Source organism: Apiospora hydei, assembly GCF_038363865.1.
Source record: "Apiospora hydei strain CBS 114990 chromosome Unknown utg000003l_segment0_segment0, whole genome shotgun sequence".
NCBI classification, from domain to species: Eukaryota; Fungi; Ascomycota; class Sordariomycetes; order Amphisphaeriales; family Apiosporaceae; genus Apiospora; species Apiospora hydei.
The window spans coordinates 1,599,036-1,621,260 of NW_027117362.1; the positions used below are offsets into that span (position 1 = coordinate 1,599,036).

General features: G+C 53.6%; 7 protein-coding genes across 7 annotated transcripts; 3 read left to right on the forward strand and 4 right to left on the reverse strand.

The window, feature by feature from the left end:
- Window positions 1-1,223: 1,223 nt before the first annotated feature.
- Window positions 1,224-1,484, forward strand: PG997_002322 (yippee-domain-containing protein; the record flags this gene model as incomplete). Its single annotated transcript, XM_066806637.1, has 1 exon — window positions 1,224-1,484. One exon carries the CDS (start codon window positions 1,224-1,226, stop codon window positions 1,482-1,484), a length of 261 nt encoding a protein of 86 aa, XP_066673933.1.
- Window positions 1,485-2,865: 1,381 nt separating this feature from the next.
- On the reverse strand, window positions 2,866-4,075 carry PG997_002323 (uncharacterized protein; the record flags this gene model as incomplete). Its single annotated transcript, XM_066806638.1, has 4 exons — window positions 2,866-3,089; window positions 3,226-3,508; window positions 3,568-3,781; window positions 3,972-4,075. The coding sequence occupies 4 exons, from the start codon at window positions 4,073-4,075 to the stop codon at window positions 2,866-2,868; spliced, it is 825 nt and encodes a 274-aa protein (XP_066673934.1).
- Window positions 4,076-5,656: 1,581 nt separating this feature from the next.
- PG997_002324 (PALB protein) lies at window positions 5,657-8,415 on the forward strand (the record flags this gene model as incomplete). Its single annotated transcript, XM_066806639.1, has 5 exons — window positions 5,657-5,674; window positions 5,755-6,107; window positions 6,164-6,236; window positions 6,293-8,038; window positions 8,098-8,415. The coding sequence occupies 5 exons, from the start codon at window positions 5,657-5,659 to the stop codon at window positions 8,413-8,415; spliced, it is 2,508 nt and encodes an 835-aa protein (XP_066673935.1).
- A 515-nt stretch (window positions 8,416-8,930) lies between these two features.
- On the reverse strand, window positions 8,931-10,391 carry PG997_002325 (uncharacterized protein; the record flags this gene model as incomplete). Its single annotated transcript, XM_066806640.1, is given in 3 exon segments — window positions 8,931-9,261; window positions 9,324-10,298; window positions 10,315-10,391. 3 exon segments carry the CDS (start codon window positions 10,389-10,391, stop codon window positions 8,931-8,933), a joined length of 1,383 nt encoding a protein of 460 aa, XP_066673936.1.
- Window positions 10,392-11,401: 1,010 nt separating this feature from the next.
- On the reverse strand, window positions 11,402-12,493 carry PG997_002326 (uncharacterized protein; the record flags this gene model as incomplete). The annotated part of the gene is made up of 1 exon (XM_066806641.1): window positions 11,402-12,493. The coding sequence occupies one exon, from the start codon at window positions 12,491-12,493 to the stop codon at window positions 11,402-11,404; it is 1,092 nt and encodes a 363-aa protein (XP_066673937.1).
- Window positions 12,494-14,735: 2,242 nt separating this feature from the next.
- Window positions 14,736-15,179, forward strand: PG997_002327 (uncharacterized protein; the record flags this gene model as incomplete). Its single annotated transcript, XM_066806642.1, has 1 exon — window positions 14,736-15,179. One exon carries the CDS (start codon window positions 14,736-14,738, stop codon window positions 15,177-15,179), a length of 444 nt encoding a protein of 147 aa, XP_066673938.1.
- A 75-nt stretch (window positions 15,180-15,254) lies between these two features.
- On the reverse strand, window positions 15,255-16,710 carry PG997_002328 (alcohol dehydrogenase; the record flags this gene model as incomplete). Its single annotated transcript, XM_066806643.1, has 4 exons — window positions 15,255-15,479; window positions 15,556-16,381; window positions 16,468-16,522; window positions 16,626-16,710. The coding sequence occupies 4 exons, from the start codon at window positions 16,708-16,710 to the stop codon at window positions 15,255-15,257; spliced, it is 1,191 nt and encodes a 396-aa protein (XP_066673939.1).
- Window positions 16,711-22,225: the final 5,515 nt, after the last annotated feature.

The following is a 22,225-nucleotide window of genomic DNA, read 5'->3' on the forward strand; positions in this document are numbered from 1 at the left end:
TACCCCCGCAGTGACAAGGCAAATGACCGCATGTCTTAGGTTAGCTGAGGTTCGCAATCGGGGGCCAGCCGCCGCCAGCTACCAAAATCAGCTCGAGCTCTTTTTGGGCTGCAGGCTACAGCCGGGGGGCACTGTCCAGCAAGGCCAGGCCAGGCCAGGCCCAGGCTTCTTCCAACTCTCTTGCGTCAACCCATCTTATCACCGCAAGTGCATCATTCCATCCCCCGCCAACGGACGACAACAGCTTTCCCATCCACGAGGTAAGCAAAGGCTGTTCGCGCGTGAAAATATCCATCTCAAACCTTCTCACTGTACATTGTCAATATTTACAATAACCATTTTTACCCGACTTGAGAAAGAAAAGAAACCCTGCCCTTGTGACCATTACTTCCTATTCGCTCGTCTCGTCTCGTCTCGTCAAGTCTCTCGTCTGTCTATTCCACCTCTGCCTGCGCCGTAAGCTGAACGAACAAGCCTATGTGAACCCCAAGGCCTCAGCGACTGCTTGCTTCCGACATCGATTCCAGCCTTTGTCGGCTCTCTACAACTGCCTTCTCCACCGACTCTGGGTAAAGAAACCAAAGACCCTTACAGCGTTCCTGATACGCCTGCCTGTCTTTCCTGATCTGCCGAATCGATAATCGGGGAAAGGAGCTCGGCATCTACCAACCTACCTGCCTACATCCTTGAAGCACAGCTGTCGTTATCCACGCCCACAGCTTCGTCGTTATCTTGGTCGAACCGCCCGACACTCCCCGCCTTGTCGTCCACAGTGACTGATAGATCTACTACATACAGCCTGGTTCGCCTAGAGAGACATTTGCCGCCCCGTAGACGAGGCCGGGGGAATATCAGCAAACAATATCCCAGAGGAGCATACATACTTGCACACTACTCTTAAAAAGAACCCTAAGCACCCCTTGGCAAACCGGATTTTCCCGTACCTGCCTTGCCTATCACCATCTCTTCAACATGGGGCTCGCGTACAATACATATCTCAGTAGCAGCAAGATCTATGGGTGCAAGCACTGTAAGGCTCACCTTGCCAATGCTGACGATATCATAAGCCGGGTAAGTTGATCTCCACTTACATCGTTGCCGCCGTGGTAGAACATGGCTCCCTACCTCCCTGCCCGCCCGCATCCTCCTACTTCCTCCTACTCTTTCCCCAACTCGAGCCCTCGCAAACACGCAATCGCAAGCTGGGATACTTGTAAGCTAATATGTGTCCGACCTTCCTCTACGAACAGAACTTCCGAGGGCAGCATGGAAAAGCCTATCTCTTCAACACTGTAGTCAACACCGACGCCGGCGAGGCCTCCGAGCGTAACATGACCACGGGACGCCACGTAGTGCGTGACATCAGCTGCCGCCAGTGTAAGGAAGTCGTTGGTTGGAAATACGATAAGGCATATGAGTCCAGCGAGAAGTACAAGGAGGGCAAATTTATCCTAGAGGCCGAGCTGCTTTGCAATGTAAGCTGAGGAAGAGGCGGAAAGAAGCTCCAGGGGATGCTTCACGCAGCTACACGTCGAGACTCGCCTGCGTCGCCCCTGGTCTGGGTGGGACATGGCGCTGTATATACTACATCCTGAAAGCAGCGTCTGGGCGCACTGCTAGAGGGATGGGGGGCTGCCTGGCCGCTGTTTCATCTTGTTGGTACAGGCCTCGAAGCCCCCAAGGCTTACTCGACCGGAGTCCTGTTGGGCTATGGGTAAATGAGATCTTGCGCGGGAAATTGCATTGGTTTGGCGTTTAGGACTTCTCAAGGGAAAGGATAACAGGAATTGTTTTGTAGGCCTGGCGGTGCTCCTTGCCTGTCATCGTGTCTTTATGCTGATCTTGACTAAGCAGCAGGAGAAGGGGGAACGTCTTTTCCAGTTTCTCATAAATATAAGTGTCTACTATTTACTTTGCATAGGTACGAGGCAGAGAAATCATGCATGTCCGCAATATGTGTTTCACGTAATTGTCCTATAGTCTCGAATATGTTTCTTGCGCTTACCGGGTCCTGTTCTCTTGTACCATTGGGATAGAAGCAGAGGGCAACAGTCTACTCTTTGTCACAACTTACACAGTCTTGCCAGCTCACTTGCAGTTAAGGGAGACTGAGGCACAGCTTCACGTCAGTATCTCGCGGCCAGACCGTTCACACAAGTGCCAAAATCGATGTTGGTGAGAGACCCAGTACCGTGCTTAACGTAGAGTGAGAAACCAGGCCTAGAAGCCGCAGGGAAAAGAGTCATTCATTATATACATAAAAGCTATTTAAATGCCATGCGATGCAAAAACCCTAAAAACTATAAATACCAACGAAGCCAATACCACATGCTGCAGTCGAATCTCTGTTGTCCTTTCGCAAAACAAAAGCCCGAAAGAGGGGGTGCTTGTATCTCCATATTCGAAGAACTCCTCCTATCGTGATATCTAAAGCGCAAGAGAGCGCTTCTCTATCCATCACATCCCATGTTGGTTGAACGGTCGGTTCGTCCGGGTTCAGAGCCAACCCCTATCCATCCATTCACGCCGTCTATCAAATGCCCTCGTCCGCGCCAGTCCGAATATCTAGCATCGTATACGTACCCCCATCCTGTCTCTGTCTCTCGTTCTTTCTTCCTTTCTTCTTCTATTTCGCCGTGAGAGGAACAGCAATCTTACTTGTAGCCTTCGCCGCCAGCTCGGCTGCCTTGGCGAGCTGCTTCGCGCGGAGTTGGCGGATGTAGCGGAAGAGGGCGATAAAGAGTATCTCCATCCTATAATATCTATTGTCAGCGAATTTCGTTCTTGCTCCAGGAACAAGAAGAGACAAATCAATCCAGAATGGAAAAGGGGGAAGAAGTAGATAAACCCACTTTTCCTTGGTCATCATGAGGATACCCTGTACCAGCAGCCCCTTGAGGATCTGGGGGCCGATGCCCTTGAACAGGCCCATGGGCCCTCGTTGTCGAGGATGAAGCGCATGACTTCGATGAAGCTCTTGAAGGGCTTGCCCTTGCGCACAGCGGGCGGCTTGGACTGCAGGCCGACCTTGGCGACGATCAAGGGTTGCGTCGCGATGGTGGCCATGGCTTTGGACATGGCGCCGAGAACTTTGATAGATTTCGTTAGCAATTTTTCTTCTTCTTCTTTTTGCCCCTTTTTAGTATTCCCTAGCAGCCACTTTCGACGATGTATGTAGTATCTCCTTTCAGGTATGCACGGAGAGAAAAAGGAGGGGCGTCTTACAGAAAGCCTCGCCGGGCGTTAACCGCGTCTTCGACGGGAACATGCCGCTCTTTAAGCGCTCGTAGGCGCCGTAGGTGATGGCCGGGTTGACGACGAGGACCAGACTGGCCTTGAGCCCGCGCCAGAGCCCGAATAGGCCGTCCTCGCCCTCGACGACCTCACGGCCCGTCTCGAGGAAGGACTTGCGCTCCGTCTTGGCCTGCGTCTGCTGGCGCGTCGTGACGACGGCGACGGGTATCGTGCAGAGCTGGGCCAGCGCGCCCGCGACGGCGCCCAGGGCCAGCTCGATGGCCGTCGACGGGTGCGCGGGCGCCCCGGCCGCTTCAGGTACACGGCGCGCACCGTCGAGTACCAGTAGAAGTAGGCGAAGTTGGTCGAGGCCACGCCGAGCAGGGCGCCCTCCATGCCGGCGTACAGGCCCGCCAGGCCGTCCGAGGCCACGATTTTCTGGATCGCGTCCCAGGTCGAGGTGTAGTGCGGCTCGTTGCCGTGGTGGTGGTGGTGGTCGGGGTCGTTCGGGTTGCGCTTGACTTGGACTTGGAGGCGGGTCTTGACACTGTGGTTATGGCAATAGAAAGATTGGTCAGTCCATTTTGTACTACTATAACTTTATCATAGAGACGGGTGCTTTGTTCGATTGTCCTAATGGGACCGGGCCAGCGAGAGAGGAAAAGGGGAGCCGAGGGAAGGAGCGCGCAGTGGGATCGGAGACGCTGACTATAATATCATTTGTGTTCTTTTCTTACATGTCTAGAGGGTATACCAGAGCGTTCGCGAGGACGGCGCCCGTAGAGCCAGCGACGGCCAGACCCCAAGGAGGGAGCGCCGCGGCTTTCGATTGCGCGGACATGGTGTACGTGTGTATGGATGGATGTACGGATGGGAACAAGGTAGTCGTTTTTTTGCCCAGCGAAGGGTTCGGCGCGTTCGTTCTGAATAAATCTAGTCTTTCTATGATATCCCCAGGGTCTTGGTGCAACTCCTATGTTGGTGGGATCACTATCTGTCGATTCTGTTGTTGCGCGGTGGGTTTTGCGCAGGCGGTTTGGCCGAGCGGGAGATGCGACCTCGGTATGAAGTCAGAGCGTTGACTAGCTCCCTCAACTGCCGAGCGGCTGGTTTGCGACAGTGAACCGGATGGGGGACAGGAAGGTGAGCACCAGGATTTTGTTGGGTCTTTTTGTCTTTTCTAGAAGTGGAAATCTCAATTGAGTATGAAAACGACCTTCGTAGTCAACAGTCTTGTGTCTATAGGAATGGATGTGTGGAATATTAGATGTCGGCATAGGCGGCGTCGGGACGGCTTGTTACAGAAAGACGCTCGCGCCTGCATGTGTGATGACGGGGACCTCGGCCATAAAAGTGTTATCTTATCGAGATGGTGGTGCCCGCCTTTGCTTCTCGGCAAGCTGGAGAGTAGCTGGAGAGTGACCAAGACGCCCAAACTCCGGACCCTACTGCCGATAGTCCCAGTCGGAACCTGCCCAGCGATTCAGAAGACGTAATACCAGATAGCCGAATGAATAGTGGTGAGCCCAGATGAGAAAGGATCACCCTGACCAGCCTGACTGTTTGTTCGTCCATGCCTTCCAGAACCATGGCAGTCTGTTCAACCTATCAATCAATGTTCTGTGCCAAGGTGACTCCGGTCTTCAAGTACCTTACCCAGATCATTCAATTAGCGAGCGGGCCGCAACGATTGCTAGATCTAAGGTAGGTAAGTAGTCTTCGTATGATTGGTTTCCAACCCAAATAGTAGTACCGTTAGCAATGCAGATATTTCGATAGTTCTGCGTACAATCGGCCGAGTATGCGAGAACGAGCTGAATTAGGACGAATAAGGTACGTCGAGCAGTCTGGCACTCTGGGTTGCTTCGAATGCTACTTACCTACCTACCTTAGGTACACGTACAGAGGAACTGACCGTTAGCGGCAAAATGACAAGTGCCTTTCCCCAACAACACCTCCAATTGATACCACCACAGCAGCTTCCAATCCAATGCATCGCTCACACTCATTGAGACGACTTGGCAGAACAGGATTGCAGCAACAGCATGCATGCAGACTTGTCTTATTCCAGTACTTATAGAACACCTCAGAAATACTCCATCGTCGACACGGCAGATGCCGCAACGGACGGCCTGCATGCTTTCCCGATCCAGGAATCTCCTCCCAAGCGCATGCACACTGCCTCAGTGATACCCAAACAAGGCGGGGCCTGTCAGCTCATCGTCCATCCATCTTGCGACTAAAATCCCATATCAAGCAAGCGAAATGCACACCCGGCACCAACAAGGTGCCACCCCCTTCAGCCCATCTTCGTCAAACACGATCCCGCCGTCTGCTGCTATGGGTGAGGCTTTTATTTCTCCTCTGCCCTCCTACGTCCCAGCTCCGCATCATTTGTCTACGTGGTCACGCTTCCTGAAACATGGAGGCTGAAGCGAAGGTAAACCCTATTATATATTAGCCGCTTTGGAGGGGAAATGTACGAGCTATTTTGTCGCTAACAATTCCACCCTTCGCCAGAAACGGGAGGCACAGGCACTGCGATGCTCAGGACAAGAAGCTCTAGATCATGCCATCGCCGCGGCGGAGCTGTACATGAAGGCAGCTGGTACGGCCCGGGTGCCCGCTGAGAAAGCACGGTTAAGGCAGAAGTGTAACGACCTGTTATCTTTGGCGGAGCGACTGAAAAAGATCGCTCGGGCTGTCGATACCGTGAGCCAGGTGGAAAAGCGCTTGAAGCTGCCTCGCCTCTCACGCCAGATTCCAATCAACGAGCAAACCATCTTGCTCCGCGGCTCCAAACTGCATGGGAACAAATTCCCCCCATGGGAATCAGATCCGGACCCAGAAGAATTTCGGGGTCCCAGTTTTACGTAAGGCTGAGTATGGATCTATGTTTACGTATAAATCAATTAACAACTTGGGGTAGTGATGCGTCTGAATTCTCGTTATCGGGTCGCCAGCGTGAGGTCTTTGCTGGCTGGAAGCGACCATGGGACATTGTGGGGGCGGGACCAACATAAACGACGACAAATATTCACGACTACGTCTGATGGAGGCTGAAGACGACTTCGACCTGGTTCAAGACATCACGACCGACTGTTCAGTCGTTGCCAGTCTTGGTGCTGGCATCAAACACCTTCGGCCAGGACCCACCTCCATATTACCCACCGTTATGTTCCCTATAGACTCCGCGAAGGGCCAGCCGCAGGTCTCAGAAAACGGCAAGTATGTGTTCCGTATGAACTTCAACGGCTGTTTCCGGAAAGTCATCATCGACGACCGTTTGCCTTCTTCACACAACGAACGGACTCTTTATGTGGTGGATCGCCAGAACCCTAAGCTAGTCTGGCCCGCGCTGATGGAAAAGGCCTACTTGAAAGTTCGAGGTGGCTACGACTTCCCCGGGAGCAATTCAGGAACAGATCTGTGGATAATCACTGGTTGGATTCCGCAGCAGCTTTTTCTTCAGAGCGACGATATTGACTTTGACCAGACGTGGGCAAGAGTTAAAAAGGCGTACGACTACGGCGATGTGATCATTACATTGGGGACAGGAAGGCTGTCCCTTGCCGAAGAGGAGACATCGGGTCTGGTGGGTGAGCACGACTACGCTGTCCTGGATATATCCGAGTCGCAAGGAAACAGGAGGATGCTCGTCAAAAACCCTTGGTGTGCTGGATTGGTATGGAAAGGAATAGGGTCGTCCGATTCACGCCAATCTCCTAGCGACCATCCCACCAAGCTGAAACCTGGTTCCTTCTGGATAAGTTTCCACGACGTGACGCAAAACTACGAGTCTCTTTACTTGAACTGGAACCCCGGCCTATTTACCGAACGCCAGGACCACCATTTTGTATGGGAGCTGCCGCCGCCAAGTCTATCCCTTTCTTTTGCGCACAACGTGCAGTATTCCATGACTGCATCGGCCTCGGGAAGTGCTTGGATCCTGCTGAGCCGCCACTTTCAGGATGCGGAGCTCGATATTGCCAGGGCGCTGTCGAACTCGACACTTTCGGACGTGTCTACTAAACTTGGTTTCATGAGCCTATACATCTTCGACAACGCCAACGGCTGCCGCGTCGAGCTTGGCGACAAGTCACTTTACCGTGGGCCTTTTGTCGACTCCCCTCAGACCCTTGCCCCCTTCGAAGCCAAGAAAGGCGTGTCGTATACGATTGTCGTTGCACAGCAAGGTCTTCCCCTGCCCAGCTATGCCTTCACACTTTCGTTCTTCTCCCGCTGTCCTCTGACCATCACCAAAGCCCGCGACAGCATGCTTTACCATACCGAGTTGAAAAGTTCCTGGACGCGGCGTACAGCTGGTGGTAACGCGGCGGCCGCTACCTACCTCTTCAACCCCCAGTTTGCCCTCACAATTCCGAAATCGGGACGGGACAGCGACGATGGCGGGCCTCTCACGATCCTGCTGAGCACCGACAGCCCCGACCTCGCGGTGCACATCGACCTGGTCTGGGCCTCCGGCCGCCGCGTCACCACCCTCGCCGTCCGCGACATCGTCGCCACCTCGGGCGAATACCGCCGCGGCTGCGCCCTCCTGCGCGTTCCCCGCCTCGACCCCGGCACCACCTACACCGTCGTCTGCAGCACCTTCGAGCCGGGCCAGCTCGCCGACTTTTCCCTCCGCGTCGGCGCCAACATCCACAAGTGCCGCCTCGTGCCCGTCGCGGCCGACGCCGCGGGGATGCTGCGCACGCCCCTGGCCCCGCTCCTGTTCGAGGGTCCCAGCGAGGCCCCGCGCAAGACGGCCCGCGTCCAGGTCGGCCGCCTGACGCGCGCCAGCGTCATCCTCACGCGCCGCTGCGGCGCGTCCAGCAGTTCGAGCAATAGCGGCGGACGCAGCATCCCCGGCACGCCGCGCAGTCTCCCCACGTCCGCCTGCGCGTCGAGCTGGGCCGGGGCCCGGACCGCGTCGTCGTCGCGGCGTCGGGCGACGAGGATAACGACGAGGGCGAGTTCATGGAGGTCGGCGCTGTTGGGCTCCGGACCCGCGAGTTCGACCTCGACCCCCTTCTGATCCAGGCCCGTCGCGGGCTCTGGATCGTCGTTGAGGTCATGGGGGGCGTTCCGATGGCCGCGGCCAACTCGGACGAGGGGCTTAATATAGAGGTGCTGAGTGATGGGCCCGTGGGGGTTGAGCGGTGGGAAGGGGATAACTAGCTAGCTAGGTAAAGGAGATAGGTAGAGAGCTAGGTAGGAAAGGACATTTCAAATCATCTCTGTCTGTTCGTCATAGCACAGATCTATACACATACACGCAACTTTTCGATATCCTGGGCCACGTAGTAAGTATGCAATAGTAGTATCATTCTCTATATACTCTTTGGACGCAACCAAAGTCGGAACCTATCGTGCTTAAACCTCTAGTAGTTGGGGCAGCAAAGCCATACACCAAACAAAACAAAGCCAGGCAGGTAGTCACAACCCCGAACCCGAATCTGCCCCCCAACCATCTGACCCAACTCCTAGGAACGCCAGGAAATGTGCAAATAACCCGTAACCCCAAAGCGACAAGACTTTCCACAAGTAAAGCCGCAATGAAAGCCCGTGGCTCTAACCAAATCAGTGGTACCTGTAGTAGTAACAGTAATGAATGAATGAATAGACCCACTCCGCTCTCTCCTGGGCGGACAACATGACGTAAAAAGGAGGAATGCACAACGACACTCTACGGGTCAATTATGCCCAGCTTTATCGACTTGTGGCATGCCTGACAAGGATGGAAAGCACGACCCTAGTTGTGCTCCATGGGCTCCCTCGGGCAGCAGCTCCTCAATCTCGCCCTCGTCCACCTTGAGGAACTTGAAGGGCGGCTGGACGATGCCGTTGAAGAGGAAGGTAAAGTAGACCAGCAGGGCGAAGCCGAGGACCTGCAGCCACTTGAAGGACTCCCAGCCGAGACCGAGCGAGACAATCCAGATGAACAGCGTACGGCATGTGTCAATGGTGGAACGCGAAGTGGCGCTCACACTGCGAGTGACTGAAAGTCCGAAGAAGTTGAATCCACTAGAGAAAAGAGTAGTGTTAGTATCATGTAGCCACATAGATAAAAGATCAACTGAACTTACCCGATGCTGATCATGATCAAGAAACTGGAGATGAGCACGGCCTTGTGCTCGAACATCTGGTTCAGGCCTTCGACCATGTCGAACATACCGTACCGACCGGCATCGGTCTGGCCAACGGCAAAGTGCATGACGAGCATGATGATCAGAGTAGCAATGAGGCCGAACGAGCCCTCCCAGCCGACGACGTTGATGGGGTCAATAGCCGAGCGCTCCAAGATCCACTCCTCGAGGACGAACTGCGTAGCTGTGAAGATCTGGGCGCCCGCGATGAGCAGCACACCGACGATGACGCGCACCGCCTCGGGCATGGCCTCCTCGCCGTCCTTCATGGTCGCCGAGGCCAACCGCCGGGTCAGGCCGGTGACGACGGATTCAGCTCCAGCACCGGGTTCAACATGGCTGTCGGGGCTGATGGCGCCCGCGAGGCCGACGATGGCCACGCCAAGCACGACACCCACGAGCGAGACCCATTGGAAGGCGTACAGGTGGCGGCGCAGGAAGACGACGCTGAAGAGCCCGACGAACAGGACCAGGGCCCCGCGCGTCATCTGATAGATGCTAGCAGCGACCATCAGGAGACCGCCGTTCATAAGCGTGGTGCCGCAGATATCGCACAGGGCCGGGAGCGCCAGAAGCAGGATGCGGATTCCGGCGAGGGTGTCCCTACGCGGCTTCTTCTTCGCCGCGGCCGCATTCGCACCATTAGTGTTATTGTTGGTGAGCGTGCTCTCCGACGTCACGTCCTCCTCGTCGCCGCCGCCGTTGCTCGAGACGACCGTCGCGTCGTTATCGTCGCTGGTGTCGAGGGGTCGGTACCCGTTCTCGCCGAGCGTGGGCTTGTTGAAGTACTTGCGGTAGAGCGCCATGAGCCCCACGACGATCCAGCAGCCGGCCTCGCCGACGAACATCTGGGCTGTCTGCAGGACGGGCTGCTCAAAGGTCTTGGGGGTTCGGCCCGTCGCAGTCGCGGACGCACTGGTTGTCCTGGTACTTGGTGAGGAGCGTGTTGCAGACGCCCGTGAGCAGCATCATGCCCACGAGGAAGGGCACCATAGCTTTGGGCGCCATGGTGACGGACAACGGTAGTGTAAGTATGTGTAGGTGTGTTTGAATTCCCTCTCTTCAAGTTTCGAAGACTTGTCTAATGTAAGGAAATGGGATGTGATGATTGGTCCGAAGACGGGGGTTCAGATAGGTAGGTTACAACAACCGATACCACTAATGACGACGGGATGCTACCAGAGCTGTTGTAATCTGTAAGTAGAGCGTCGTCCCAAAACCGAGGTATCTCTATGTTCGGGTGTGGTATAGAGCCTGACAAATATACAATGTCTAGCAGGATGAAAGAAGAAACAAAAACACCCAGATTGGCCCGTCACAACAAAACCAGTCTGATGATGATGTTTCGGGGAACGTTGTTCGGGATGAATGGGAAAGCCACTGGCTGGATTGGGGGTGTACCGTGTGCCTGTTTCGGAACACGTGAGGCGGCAGGTGGACATGCGACGACTGATAAGGCAATCAATGGATCGTCACTTCCTCATCATCTGGGACCCCTACAGGGCCACTGAGAGGTACCTCTTACCTAAACGCATGCTGATAAACCCCCTGTGGGTCTGCCGCGCAGGCACTATTTCCCTCTATCGCCTGCTAGCACATCAGCTGGGTCTGGGGTAATGCAGCAGCGGCCGGCCATCAGTCAGTCAGCCCGCCATTTTCAGTAGGTACTTTACGACCTAAGGGTCCCTACGTACATACTCCGTACAGGCCGGGGTAATCCAGATCGACAGTAGGTATGTACTTACTGACAACCACATTCGTGATCCAGTTACGCGCATGTTTTTGTAGCAGAAACCAAAAATCACTGAATCGCAAACCACTTCGGCAGCAAGTTTCCATTTGTAACAATTAGGACATTCGTTTATTCGTATTACACTAAAGCTGCCCGGCCAAGTTTGCCAGCATTACTATAGAGTTTACAGTCGTCATAGTTCGTGTGTGTGTACCTAGGTATGTTCTGTTTTACCCCAGTGACCCCCCTGCCTGGTATATCCAGATCGGGTATTAGAAATAGGTCATCAGCCTGTCTTCTCCTCGCCGGCCTTCTTGGCCTTCTTCTTTTTCTTCTTTTCCAGCTCGACCGGGTCCTTGTCCTTGATGTTGTTGTGGTGAGGAATCCCCAGCTCCTTGTCGCGAGCAAGGCGCTCCCGATCCCGATCAGTCAGCGGCACCCCCTCTATAGTCTTGACATGCTTCCCTTCCAGCCCCATCGTGATGCCGGCAATCATGGCGGCGATACACGCCAAGCAGACGAACAGTCCTGTGGACCAACTAGGGCGGTCATAGCGGTTCAGTGCCCACATGAAAGTCGATAGAACGACTTGCAAAAGTGTGTTGGCAATGTTGAACCAGACGATGAAATCAAGTTTCCACATCTTCGTAGGCGGTGCGCGAATGCCAGTGGGCGGCGGCTCGGGTATCGTCTCCAGGGGCCAAGTCACGCTGGTCTCGGGGAACTGTTCCGCCGTTTCCTTGATGTTCTTGGGGCCGATGTTGACCGGGAGGTTCTCCGAGCCCGCAAGTCGGAACCAGTTCCGGTGCACGCCAGCCAACTCGCGGAGAGCTTTCGTGTTCTTCCCCAAGCGAAACTTGAGAAGCAGGACCAGGTCCCGTATGCGCCAGGGTGCGAGTCCGAACCCCGTCACGCAGAAAAGAGCGTTGAGGATCTGCGAGTCTGTCTCAATCCAGACCCGCCTCGGTGAGTCGATGTCGTTGCAGGATGGGACACACATGGCAGGCGCCGCGTTACATAGCAGCAGGAAAAGCATGCCACCCCATGCGACAACATTCAACGAATATATGGTGAGAAAAAAGCCGAACCCGGTGTTGTAAAATGCCCAGAAGTCGATGAGCCCCTGCTCAATGTTCTCCCTCACCGAGTATTTGGGCGGGAAGTGGTACCCATTGGCATATATTTGCTCGCGAGCGGCTACGTTGGCGACACCGCTCATAGCAGTAGCACCGACGCTTTCTTGCGCCTGGTGATGTGGTTGTTGACTGGCCCCATTCTCGTACGTCGAATCCGAGTTAGTAAGCTCTGTCGTTAGAGCATCGTCGCCGTTGCCGGATCGTTTGATGGGTTCCGTAGACGATATCTCACTTGACGCCATCGAGGACATAGTCTGGATAGCGAAGTGTTGGGAGAAATGTGGGTGGCAGCAGCCCCAGACTCGCTACTGTCAAGCAGCGGTCGCAAAGCGATTGCAATCGCTGGATCGCGATTTCAGAGTCGATTGCAGGTATAGTCCGTTCTGTCCAAACAAAAACAGTTGTCGGATTGGTATGTCGAATTGAGACCGGGGTTTGTTCTGTGGTTGAGCCCGTCCGCAAATATTCGTCAAAGGGGTAATATGGTGGAGCGGATCGTAGATGTTTCGACTGGGCTGATCGATGGATCGAGTCCAGTTGACGATTAAAGACGTAGAAGGAATATCGCTGAATAAGACCAAGAACCCAAAATTAAAAGAAGGTAAAGAAGAAGTGGAAAGAAGAAGAAGAGCCAGCGAGCGAGCGTGGCGGTTTGTTGTAGATGATCAAATCGATCGGGAAGGGAAACCGGGAGGATGACAGGATTGGGAACCTACCTGCAGTCCTACCTACCTCCTGCGTAGCACACGCACTCGCACTCGAATTTGACCAGCAAGCGGCGGTTTCCAGTTTCCCCTTGGCCAAATTACACTGCACATACGCGGGATTCTAGGCTGGCTGCCACGGGCAAGTAAGCGAAAGCGACTTACGCCCCCTAGCCTTGGCACTGTGGCTATCTAATTCCGGCATGGTAGTAGCTTGGCATGTGGATGATGCAGACGTGCAGGCTGTGCCGTGCTCCAACGCACCGAAACGGTCATGATCCTGAGAGGCTCAGAGAGGTACGCTGTGAGACCCAAGTAAACGATGAATCGGCAATTTTGAACTGTAATGATGAGTCCTGTATGCAAATATACGCCTGCTCCCGTCACGGTCCAACCGTAACACCCGTCTGGAGGATGCACAGGAGGAAATCAAGTGTCAACAACGAACAATCTTCTCTAACTCGGTTGTTTGTTACTTCAGTGTTTGATACCTACATAGCACACTCCACTGAATTGGCACCGGCTGGCCAGCGGGGGAGCCTGTTTTAATTGGCCCCCTGGCCAGGCCCGTGGTCTAGAATCTCTCGAGGCGATCTGCAAGAATACCTGCCGGAGTTCTTTGGCCTTTGGCCTCTGTTTAGCCCCCTCGTCAGAACCTCGTGGCACGCTCTCAACGCTCTAGCCCGCTACGTCACCGTTGAACTCTCCCAAGACCCAAGCTCCCAAGACAGAGTCACAGAGCCGTGTAGCCGCCAAAGCATGAACGGAAAGCAGGTTTACAGATGAGCCACAACCAAACAATTCCATCTTCTGGTCCGTCTTATACATTTAAACATTAATATGAGTTTCCCATTGCCGTCATCATTGTCATTCCGTTTGCTAGTGTTGGATGTGTGTTGAAACCAGCCACGAAAGCCAAGAGCGAGCAAACAGCCCACGTCAGCAGCTGCGCAGCGTGCCGCCCAGGATTGCATTCGGGAGGCAGGGGTCTCCTTCGCGTAGGTAAGATCGCTCTCGCATTCACAAAGGGCATTCTCGTACGTTGGTTGCACGGGTCCCCGTCAGCATCAGCTTAGTCAACTCAATAAATCGATGTTTGCCCTGCCACAATCCACCATCTTACCTACAGGTATGCATAGATGGAACAGAGGGCGGTCTAGTCTCACAGTTTGCATTTCTTTCATGTATGTCGGTTTAGACCGACTCTGGCTTCTGCCGTACACGACAGCTTAGAATTGACAAAAGGACTTCTGAAAGGACGGTTGATCGTTCGTGGGGAAGCTGCAGCACCTACGTTAGTAGGCGAGATCTAGGGTCTCTCTCAGTGGAGCATCAGATACAAGTACGTGCTACCAGCTGACGCCAATCACACATGCGATAGCACCAGAGAGGATCGAACGTTCAAAATTCGGACTGCTTATTGAAAGAAGGACAATTTTGCTTCTTCTTTTTCACTTGGACTTTCCAGATTCTATTGATGACGATGGGGGCGAAGACTGATGTCCTTCTGAGGCTTTTGTCAGGTCGGAGAACCTCGTTCTAGTGGAGATACACAGTTACATACCACCCATGACTTGAAACCTTTGTAAATTGCTGCCAGACACCGCCTCCTTTCGTTCGTGACTGCGCTGGATTACTGGCTTCAATATCCTCTTCGGGCGTGACCATACAACACTCGAGCAGGCAAAAACCCCATTGGACTGAATAACTACGAATTTTCGAGCTATTGCAAACGTCACCGCAATCTGTTCAGAGAATTTCAGACAACCGATCCATCACCATGGCGCACCCAGATTACCTCACCGATCTGGCGAGCACCGTTTTTGAGAACCTTGAGAGCCAACACGACTGGACCCTCCTGGAATCACACACACATAAACAGTCGTCTTTGCCCGAAAGCAGCAAAACGTTGCTTCCGCGGCCTCTCCTCACCGGACTGCCGCCTAAACGTCTGTACCTTCATCCGGATGACCAGGTCGAGCTGGTTAAGACCCACGCCACCTACACCGTCGATGAGACGCCCGAGATGGAATGGGTAGTGCCCATGCACCTGAACGAGCAATTCACCCTCAAGCAGCTGGCCGAGGTGTTCGACTCGCTGGAGATGCCTGAGCCGTTGGCCGAGGGCCGCTGCAAGCGCCTGCTCATGGCCATCGTTCACGACGACTCCACCGTCGTGTACTACTTTGTTCACGATGGCATCGTCAAGCCGCGCCAGAACTGAGGAAGGAATCGTTTTCTTGAGATTTATTCACTACTGCTAGAACAGCGATTTTTTTATGGATCTGATCTGTCACTACTACTCTGAAGGCTTGAAGATGACCTTTTGTACCTTCATCTTGTCAAACAGGTCGTACCCTTCCACCGCCTGGCTCAAGGGCATGATCTTCTCGAACATGAACCCGAACAGGTGCTGGTTCTTGGCCAGAACCTTCAGCGCATCGGGGAAAACCGAGCGGACGGGGCAACGGCCCATCTGGAGCCTCAGGTTCTTATCATATGCCTCCTCTCCAGTCCAGGGAATCTGTGTATGTGTCATATCAGGTCAGCGCCACGCCTCTAAAAGGGGGATATATATGTCTTGGAGGGGGATTCTGTACCTCGGCATTGTGAACACCAATGGAGCTCAGGAAACCAAAAGGTCGTAAGACATCAAATCCAGTTCGGAGAGCCGGGCTCAATCCTACCACCTCGATGACCAAATCGGCACCGCGGCCCTCGGTCACCTCCTTGATCCGGGCCATCATGCCCTCCTTATCCTTGACGAAGTTAAGGGGCTCGGCGCCCAAGGACTTAGCCAGCTCGAGGCGGCTCTCGACACTATCGATGGCAAAGAGGTGCTTCGGCTTGTACTCGAGCGCCGAGACGATGGCACAGAGACCCACGGGCCCGCAGCCGATCACGACGGCCACGGCCTCGGACGGCTTCTGGGCCGGCCCGAGGTTGCGAAAGGCGTTGTCCACCCCGAAGAAGCCGGTGGGGAAGATGTCGGCCATCAGAATCAGCGCGTTGTCGTTGATCTCCTTGGGCGCCACCATGACGGTCCCGTCGGCGGTAGGGACGCGCACGTACTCGGCCTGGGCGCCGTCGAGCTTGGCACACCCGAGCAGGAGGCTTTCCGTGCACCGGCCTGTCGTGCCGCTCTTGCAGTAGAAGCAGTCTCCGCTAGTCAAAGTGTCAGAAATAATCGATTTCCAGCCAACCAACCAACCAGGAACAGGGCAAGCACTTGGGTCGAGGCCTTCCTGGCGAAGCTTTTTGCAAAATTTGATCACTAACCAGGACGTTGTGAACGGGCACACCACTTTATCGCCAACCTTGACGGCCTTCACATCCTTTCCAGCCACAACCACCTCTCCGGTGAACTCGTGGCCCATGACGAACCCCGTCGCCGACTCATGAAGGCCTCGGAACGTATGGAGCTCGCTAGAAAGAAGGTCGTCGAACAGTAGTCAGAAGAAATTGTACGATGATATTATTACCATTCCGTGACAGGTATTATTAGAACTCACGATCCGCACAGCGCAGTGCTCTGGACCTTGACAATGATATCCCGTTCATCTTTGACTATAGTGGAATCACCCCTATTAGCTCTCTCTCCGTCCTCCATGCCATTATAAGAAATGCAAGAGGAAAAGAAGCAACAAAAAACTCAGAGACATTAACTCACTTGCGGGAACCGGCCGCTCTTGCACGGAAACCTTATGGGGGCCGTCGAAGACGACGGCCTTCATAGTAGCCGGTAAAGAAACCATTTTTAGGGGGTAGTAGCAATCGCAGTAGCTTATACACGACTCGGTACTCTGAATCTGGCTGTGAATAGGCCTATGTAACCTGTCCTTTCCTACCTGAAGATGCTATTGCGCAAATTTGATACGAGTCGATATGTCTCTCCATCTAATGCGGGGCAGTGATTGGGCGGGGTCCATCGCCGTCAGATCCGGAGTCGGGAGAGGGTTACTTACTTATCCTTTCAACTCAAACTATCGTGTGTAAAAGCGTTTGCAAACCAATTGTTCCTCTCTTGCTCGAGCAGCTACGTTCTACCCACTCTAACAGAAATGGCTGTCGAGGGAGTATACCTAATGAGAATGAATGCCTTTGACGCTTACACGGTTACTGTATATGCAGAATAAGTATACAATACCCAGACTATATTGCGCGTAATCGTCACTGCTGCAGCTATCCCAGTATGCGAGGACGGCTCAGTTTCCGATGTTGGTGTGGGGTCCTTTCGGAAGATGGAAGGGCTTCCGTTAGGAAACTCGCACCCGGAAGTTGACGGACAGACTGCCCGGGCAGGAAGTCTGACATGACCACCCTTGTCATTTACCTTTCCCGGAGATGGCTGTCTGAGGGGGAGGCAAGGTAGCTTAAGGTAACCAATGTAGCCAGGCACCCCCAATGCATACCCGAAGAGAACGGCGGACAACAGAGTGCTCTTTTCTTTCTCGAAAGCTTGTCAGAAACTTCATTAACTAACGCCTGGACAAGATATGATGAGGCGGCAGCAGGCGGTGGCTGCGACCCATCATGCCATTTCCAGTCGGTTGGTAGCTGATGATAGTCGTAATTGACCAACGTTGGGTGAGGCAGTGGTTGATTGTTGGCCGCCCCCCGAGGCCTAAGGCAGGGGAGATCTTGCGCCCAACAGCCGGCGAAAAGGCAAACAGGAGACAGTACCGGTTTATCCCCGCCGCCTGGTCAATGCCCGATGCCTGAGGGGGCTTGCTTCGTATTATGCCCTTGGGTCGGGATTGCGGGAACGAGCGTGCGCAGTTGTGCTTCAATTTCAAGCAGATGAGGGTGAGAAACCTGATGCCAAATATATGGAAGAGCTCGCTATATCTCCTTCACTTAAGAAAAGTTAGGACATGCGTACCTATAACGCGACTGGATACTAAGATTGGCAATGTTTCATCCTCGTCAAAATTACGTCGGAGCGGAGGGGAAAAGAGGAACGATCGCTTGCCCATGTTGGCCTGTTCGTCCAACTGGAGATAATGACATGACATAACCCGATGCTCGTCGTTTCCCCTTTTCAGGCAACCTGTGAGCCCGTGCTGTGTAACTTGGGTTAAATTGATGCGGCTCGGAAGAGGCTCTCGTTTCAATGCGGGAGAACCCACCTGCTAGCCGAAGCGGCTGAGTTGAAGGTGCCACGATTGCGACGCCTCATGCGTTTTGTGTACAGCATTGTGATGTCCTGTATGCACTCGGCCAACAGGAATGTGACGGGCGAGGGACGAAAAGGTGAGACCGTTGCACACCCATGTCAATCAAAAGAAAAGAAAGCAGACATCACATATGTAGGACTTTCTGCCTTACTGGCAAGCTAGGTTGTGCTTGCCAGACTGAACACATGCTACCAATCGCGGTATGACAATCATGTCTGATGTCGCCGTCGTCGTTACCATATCCTGGGCGCCATACAAGGGCAAGGATGGATATAGAAGGGACTGATAGAAGGGATGTGAGCTCTCGACATGATGGATCGAGCAGCTTGCTCTTCTGTGCTGCCGCCCTCGTTACTCATACACGTGTACAAGAACGAGAAGCCAGCCCCTCCTACTTCAAGATTGTCCATTTGCCTTCATCGGTGATTGGGTACTCCCCCATATCGGGATGCAATCAAAATGGCGCATTCGAGGAGACTAACCTAGCGACTTTGTGCGATGCCAATCACGGCCACAGCCGCTGATGCCACTTGGTGATCATCCTTTAGCTTCGCCCATATCTCGCGCAGTCGGGGGGGGGGGTTCGAGTTGGTCTCACGGTCTTTCTCAGTGGCTTTCATGAATTGAGCAAACCTCGTTCGTGCAAACTGCATCGAGCATTGCGCGATGTGCTGCGCGTTTGTGATATGTATATATCTTTACTTCCAGTTGTTCGGCGCCTGTTGTTGGGCCCATAGAGCAACTGCTAACACTGCCAGGCCCATACTAATAGCCAAAATGCTCTGCCGTGCCGACGAGAAAGCCGTCCAATCACCAACTTGGGAGGCAGTCGAGCAGAGTAACCTAAATATGTAGGCCTTACCTTGCCTTAATTCGGTGTGGGTGACTCTCCCTAGGTTACCAATAGGAGTTTGAACTTTGATGAGGCACGTCGTTCAAACGATTGGAGCATGGAGGCTGAAGTCGACCCGACCCCCCAGTCGGCCCTACAGACGGCCAGTGAGGCGAAGCTTCGACCGCCGATCATGTTTCTCTGGGACAGCCACTCAGGGCGTGGCATCAAACAACTTTGTTTCTTGCTGCACTCCCGTGACACCAACACCATGGATGCTATTTTGAGGAATCAAGGTGCTTGTTCGTCTTTTGCCCAGTCCTTCTGGTGTGGCCTTGACCTACTCCATACGTCAGTCACTGGAAGAATAGCGGAATGGGATGGCGGATGCCCCTACCCTACCATCAGCAGAAGCGCCCCAAATCCCTCGCGGGTTCAGAAAATCCGGGGGTAATGATGACCAGCGCTGTGCAATTGGTTTCAGTCGGAGCCGCCCCGGTCGCGTTTACAGAAACGAAAATCCTTACCACACCTCCACACACACACACACACACACACACACACTTACTCCGTCTCTGCAATTAGTCGAGCGCGCAAGAAGGACACGTGCGGACAATGAACCCAGAAGAGCCTGGCACCTTGCAGATGCGCAGTAGCTACAAGCATACAGACCTACAGAACCCGTGCATAGGTGTGGGTCCTTGGGTTGCCTCTTGGTAGTTCGATGGGCTGGCGAACACATCTTGGAGAAAGAGAGAAGGAGACTCCGAGAGATTGATACCCTTCACCGGTCCTTCAGCACAAAAAGAGGCTAATCATCCAGTTTTCCCATACGTGAGGCACATTGAGCCAATGAGTGGGACATGCCTGGATGATGCAGGACCCCTGGACCGCTTCCTTCGTGGGGTCGAAAGTTAATTTACAGGATATGCGCAGCTCCCGCGATGAATAACTGGATGCGCTGACGTTGGATTGGCTTCGATTGTGGTGTTCTTCCCTCCTTGTCAGACCTGTCCTCTTCGAGCTGGGGAGATCGGTCCCTCGCCTACTCCTCCTCTCAAAAGGGAGAGGGACGATGGCGTAGGAGCTTCGCGGAGCTGAGAGACGTGTAAGTCTCAGCTAATCATAGCAGCAACCCCTCACTGCTCGAAGGGTGGCAGAGTGTTGTGCAAGTTCGTAGATGGGTGCGTTCGTGTGTGAATGAGCGAGGTGTGGGTGGGCTTTCCAAATAGCTGAGTGTAACTATTGGTACAGCCATCACGCTTCTGCCTTCTAAGACGGCCCATCCCGTCTAGGAACCTGGCCGCACAGTATGGCGAGGGCGATGGCGAGGACCGTGAGGGCCTTGATGTCCAATATCGTCTTGAGTCTTGACCGCAACGAGAAGACCGGACCGGAGTTGTGATGGCCTGCAGCAGTCCAGACCAGATTTCCTCTAATCAGATGCAAAGACGAGTCATTTCGGGGTTGGGCATGGTGGCATGCTGGCAAGGTTGCATGGGTTGCAGAGAAAAAAGTTTATCTTGACCAGTTGAGCGCAAATTGCCATCGGTTTGTCTGTGGCTGTGGGCGACGTTGAGCGAGGGTGGCCGAGAGAGTGGCAGAGCTCGCAGTCGTACGAATAAACTTGTGTACATGCCAACCCTCTGATACAGCCAAATACAGTATTTGTTAAAAATAGAAGAAGACAAAAGGGATATTTTGTATCTGCAACTAAAAACCAAATAGAACAACTAAACATAATTATTCTCATATTTTTTCATGAACTAAAGGACCTTGAAACTTGTTGATATGTATGTACATAAGCTATTGGGGTTGACTACTTGACTACGTGCCCTCTATTTCTACATGCGAGCGGGAGCAGAGCGACTAGGTGAGTTGCTGAGGTGGAGTCCCAAGACGCTGGGAAATGTCAATCTATCACTCTATCTGCCAGCTGCTGCTGCCAGATTCTACCTATCTCTAGGTCCCTTGGTCCCTCTTGCTTCAAACCCCACCCCCTCCTTCCTCGCTTGTTGTTTTGTTTCTAGTTATCACTGTTGTTTCGCATATTCCTTTGCGTAATACTAGGCAGGTATTGATAAATGCTTCAAGGACGGATCTGGAGGGTTCCAGGGCGTGATAGAGAGGTGTTAGGTCACATCCTCTGCTCTCCGCCGCGATGGCAAGGCTTTGAGGAATCATCGACAACAAGACCCGAGACCCGTCTATCAGACCGACGCAATGTACATGTAGGTGCAGTGCAGCAGCAGCATGTATGTACCTGAATGACCGAGTAGTGGGAGAGGTAGTGCTTGCTGCGGCTCAATGTACCTGCTGCTCCAGTTCCCCGCAAAATCCATCCAACGCAGTGATATCTGACACACGTCCAGTCTATGCTGGCTGGCATTTGGCGATTGCATGCGAGCATCCCCCGTCATCATCATCCCGCCTTTGCACTGCATCATCTCCATCACTCCCATTTTTGAAAGCTCATGCTGTTTGCTGGGTTCCCATTCGACCCTTCCGCTGAATCCATGCTTGTCAGCATCCCATCCAATCCACTCCCTGTCGGCCCTCTGTGCTCATACTCATCATCCATATCCTTCCCGTCCCACCCGCCCGTCCGGACATGCTTTGCCTTGCTTGATCCTGATTTTGATTTTTGATTTGATCCTATTCGGGACCGGTTGCCTAGGTACGACGTAGACCAATCAGCTACCGCCACCACCACTACAACTTGCCCAGACATGCATACCATGGTCTGTCACTCCTCCACTCCCAAAAAGCACACACGGCAGGCATAACCCGTGAACCCTCATCATCGGTTGCACAGTTTGTCCAGCACCTTCCCTATTGGGGGAGGCAGGTAAGGTGTCTTGTAGCATGTCGCATCCCTCATCTCACCTCACTCTCTTTCCACACGCACATTCATGCCAGACCTACCCTTCGTGTACATATTTTCCCTGTCCGAGTACAAAGTCGACATGGTGTTGATCGGGGTGCTTATCGAGAAGGAATACCATCCTAACAGCAGCACGTTTTGCAATATGGGTGTTTCCCCGGACCCCCGGTGATAAATCCCCTTCACCGTGACTGCTGTCAGTGAATATGAATGGTGCGGTAGATTAGGTACTGAAAGAGACATATGGTTGAGGGAGACGTCCTATCCCATCCCATTGACACGAAGGAGCCGCTCCACTCCACAAGACTAATAGCAACAGGTGGTAAGCTGGGATCAGCCGCAAGCATGATACCCAAGACAACTTATTACTCCAAATT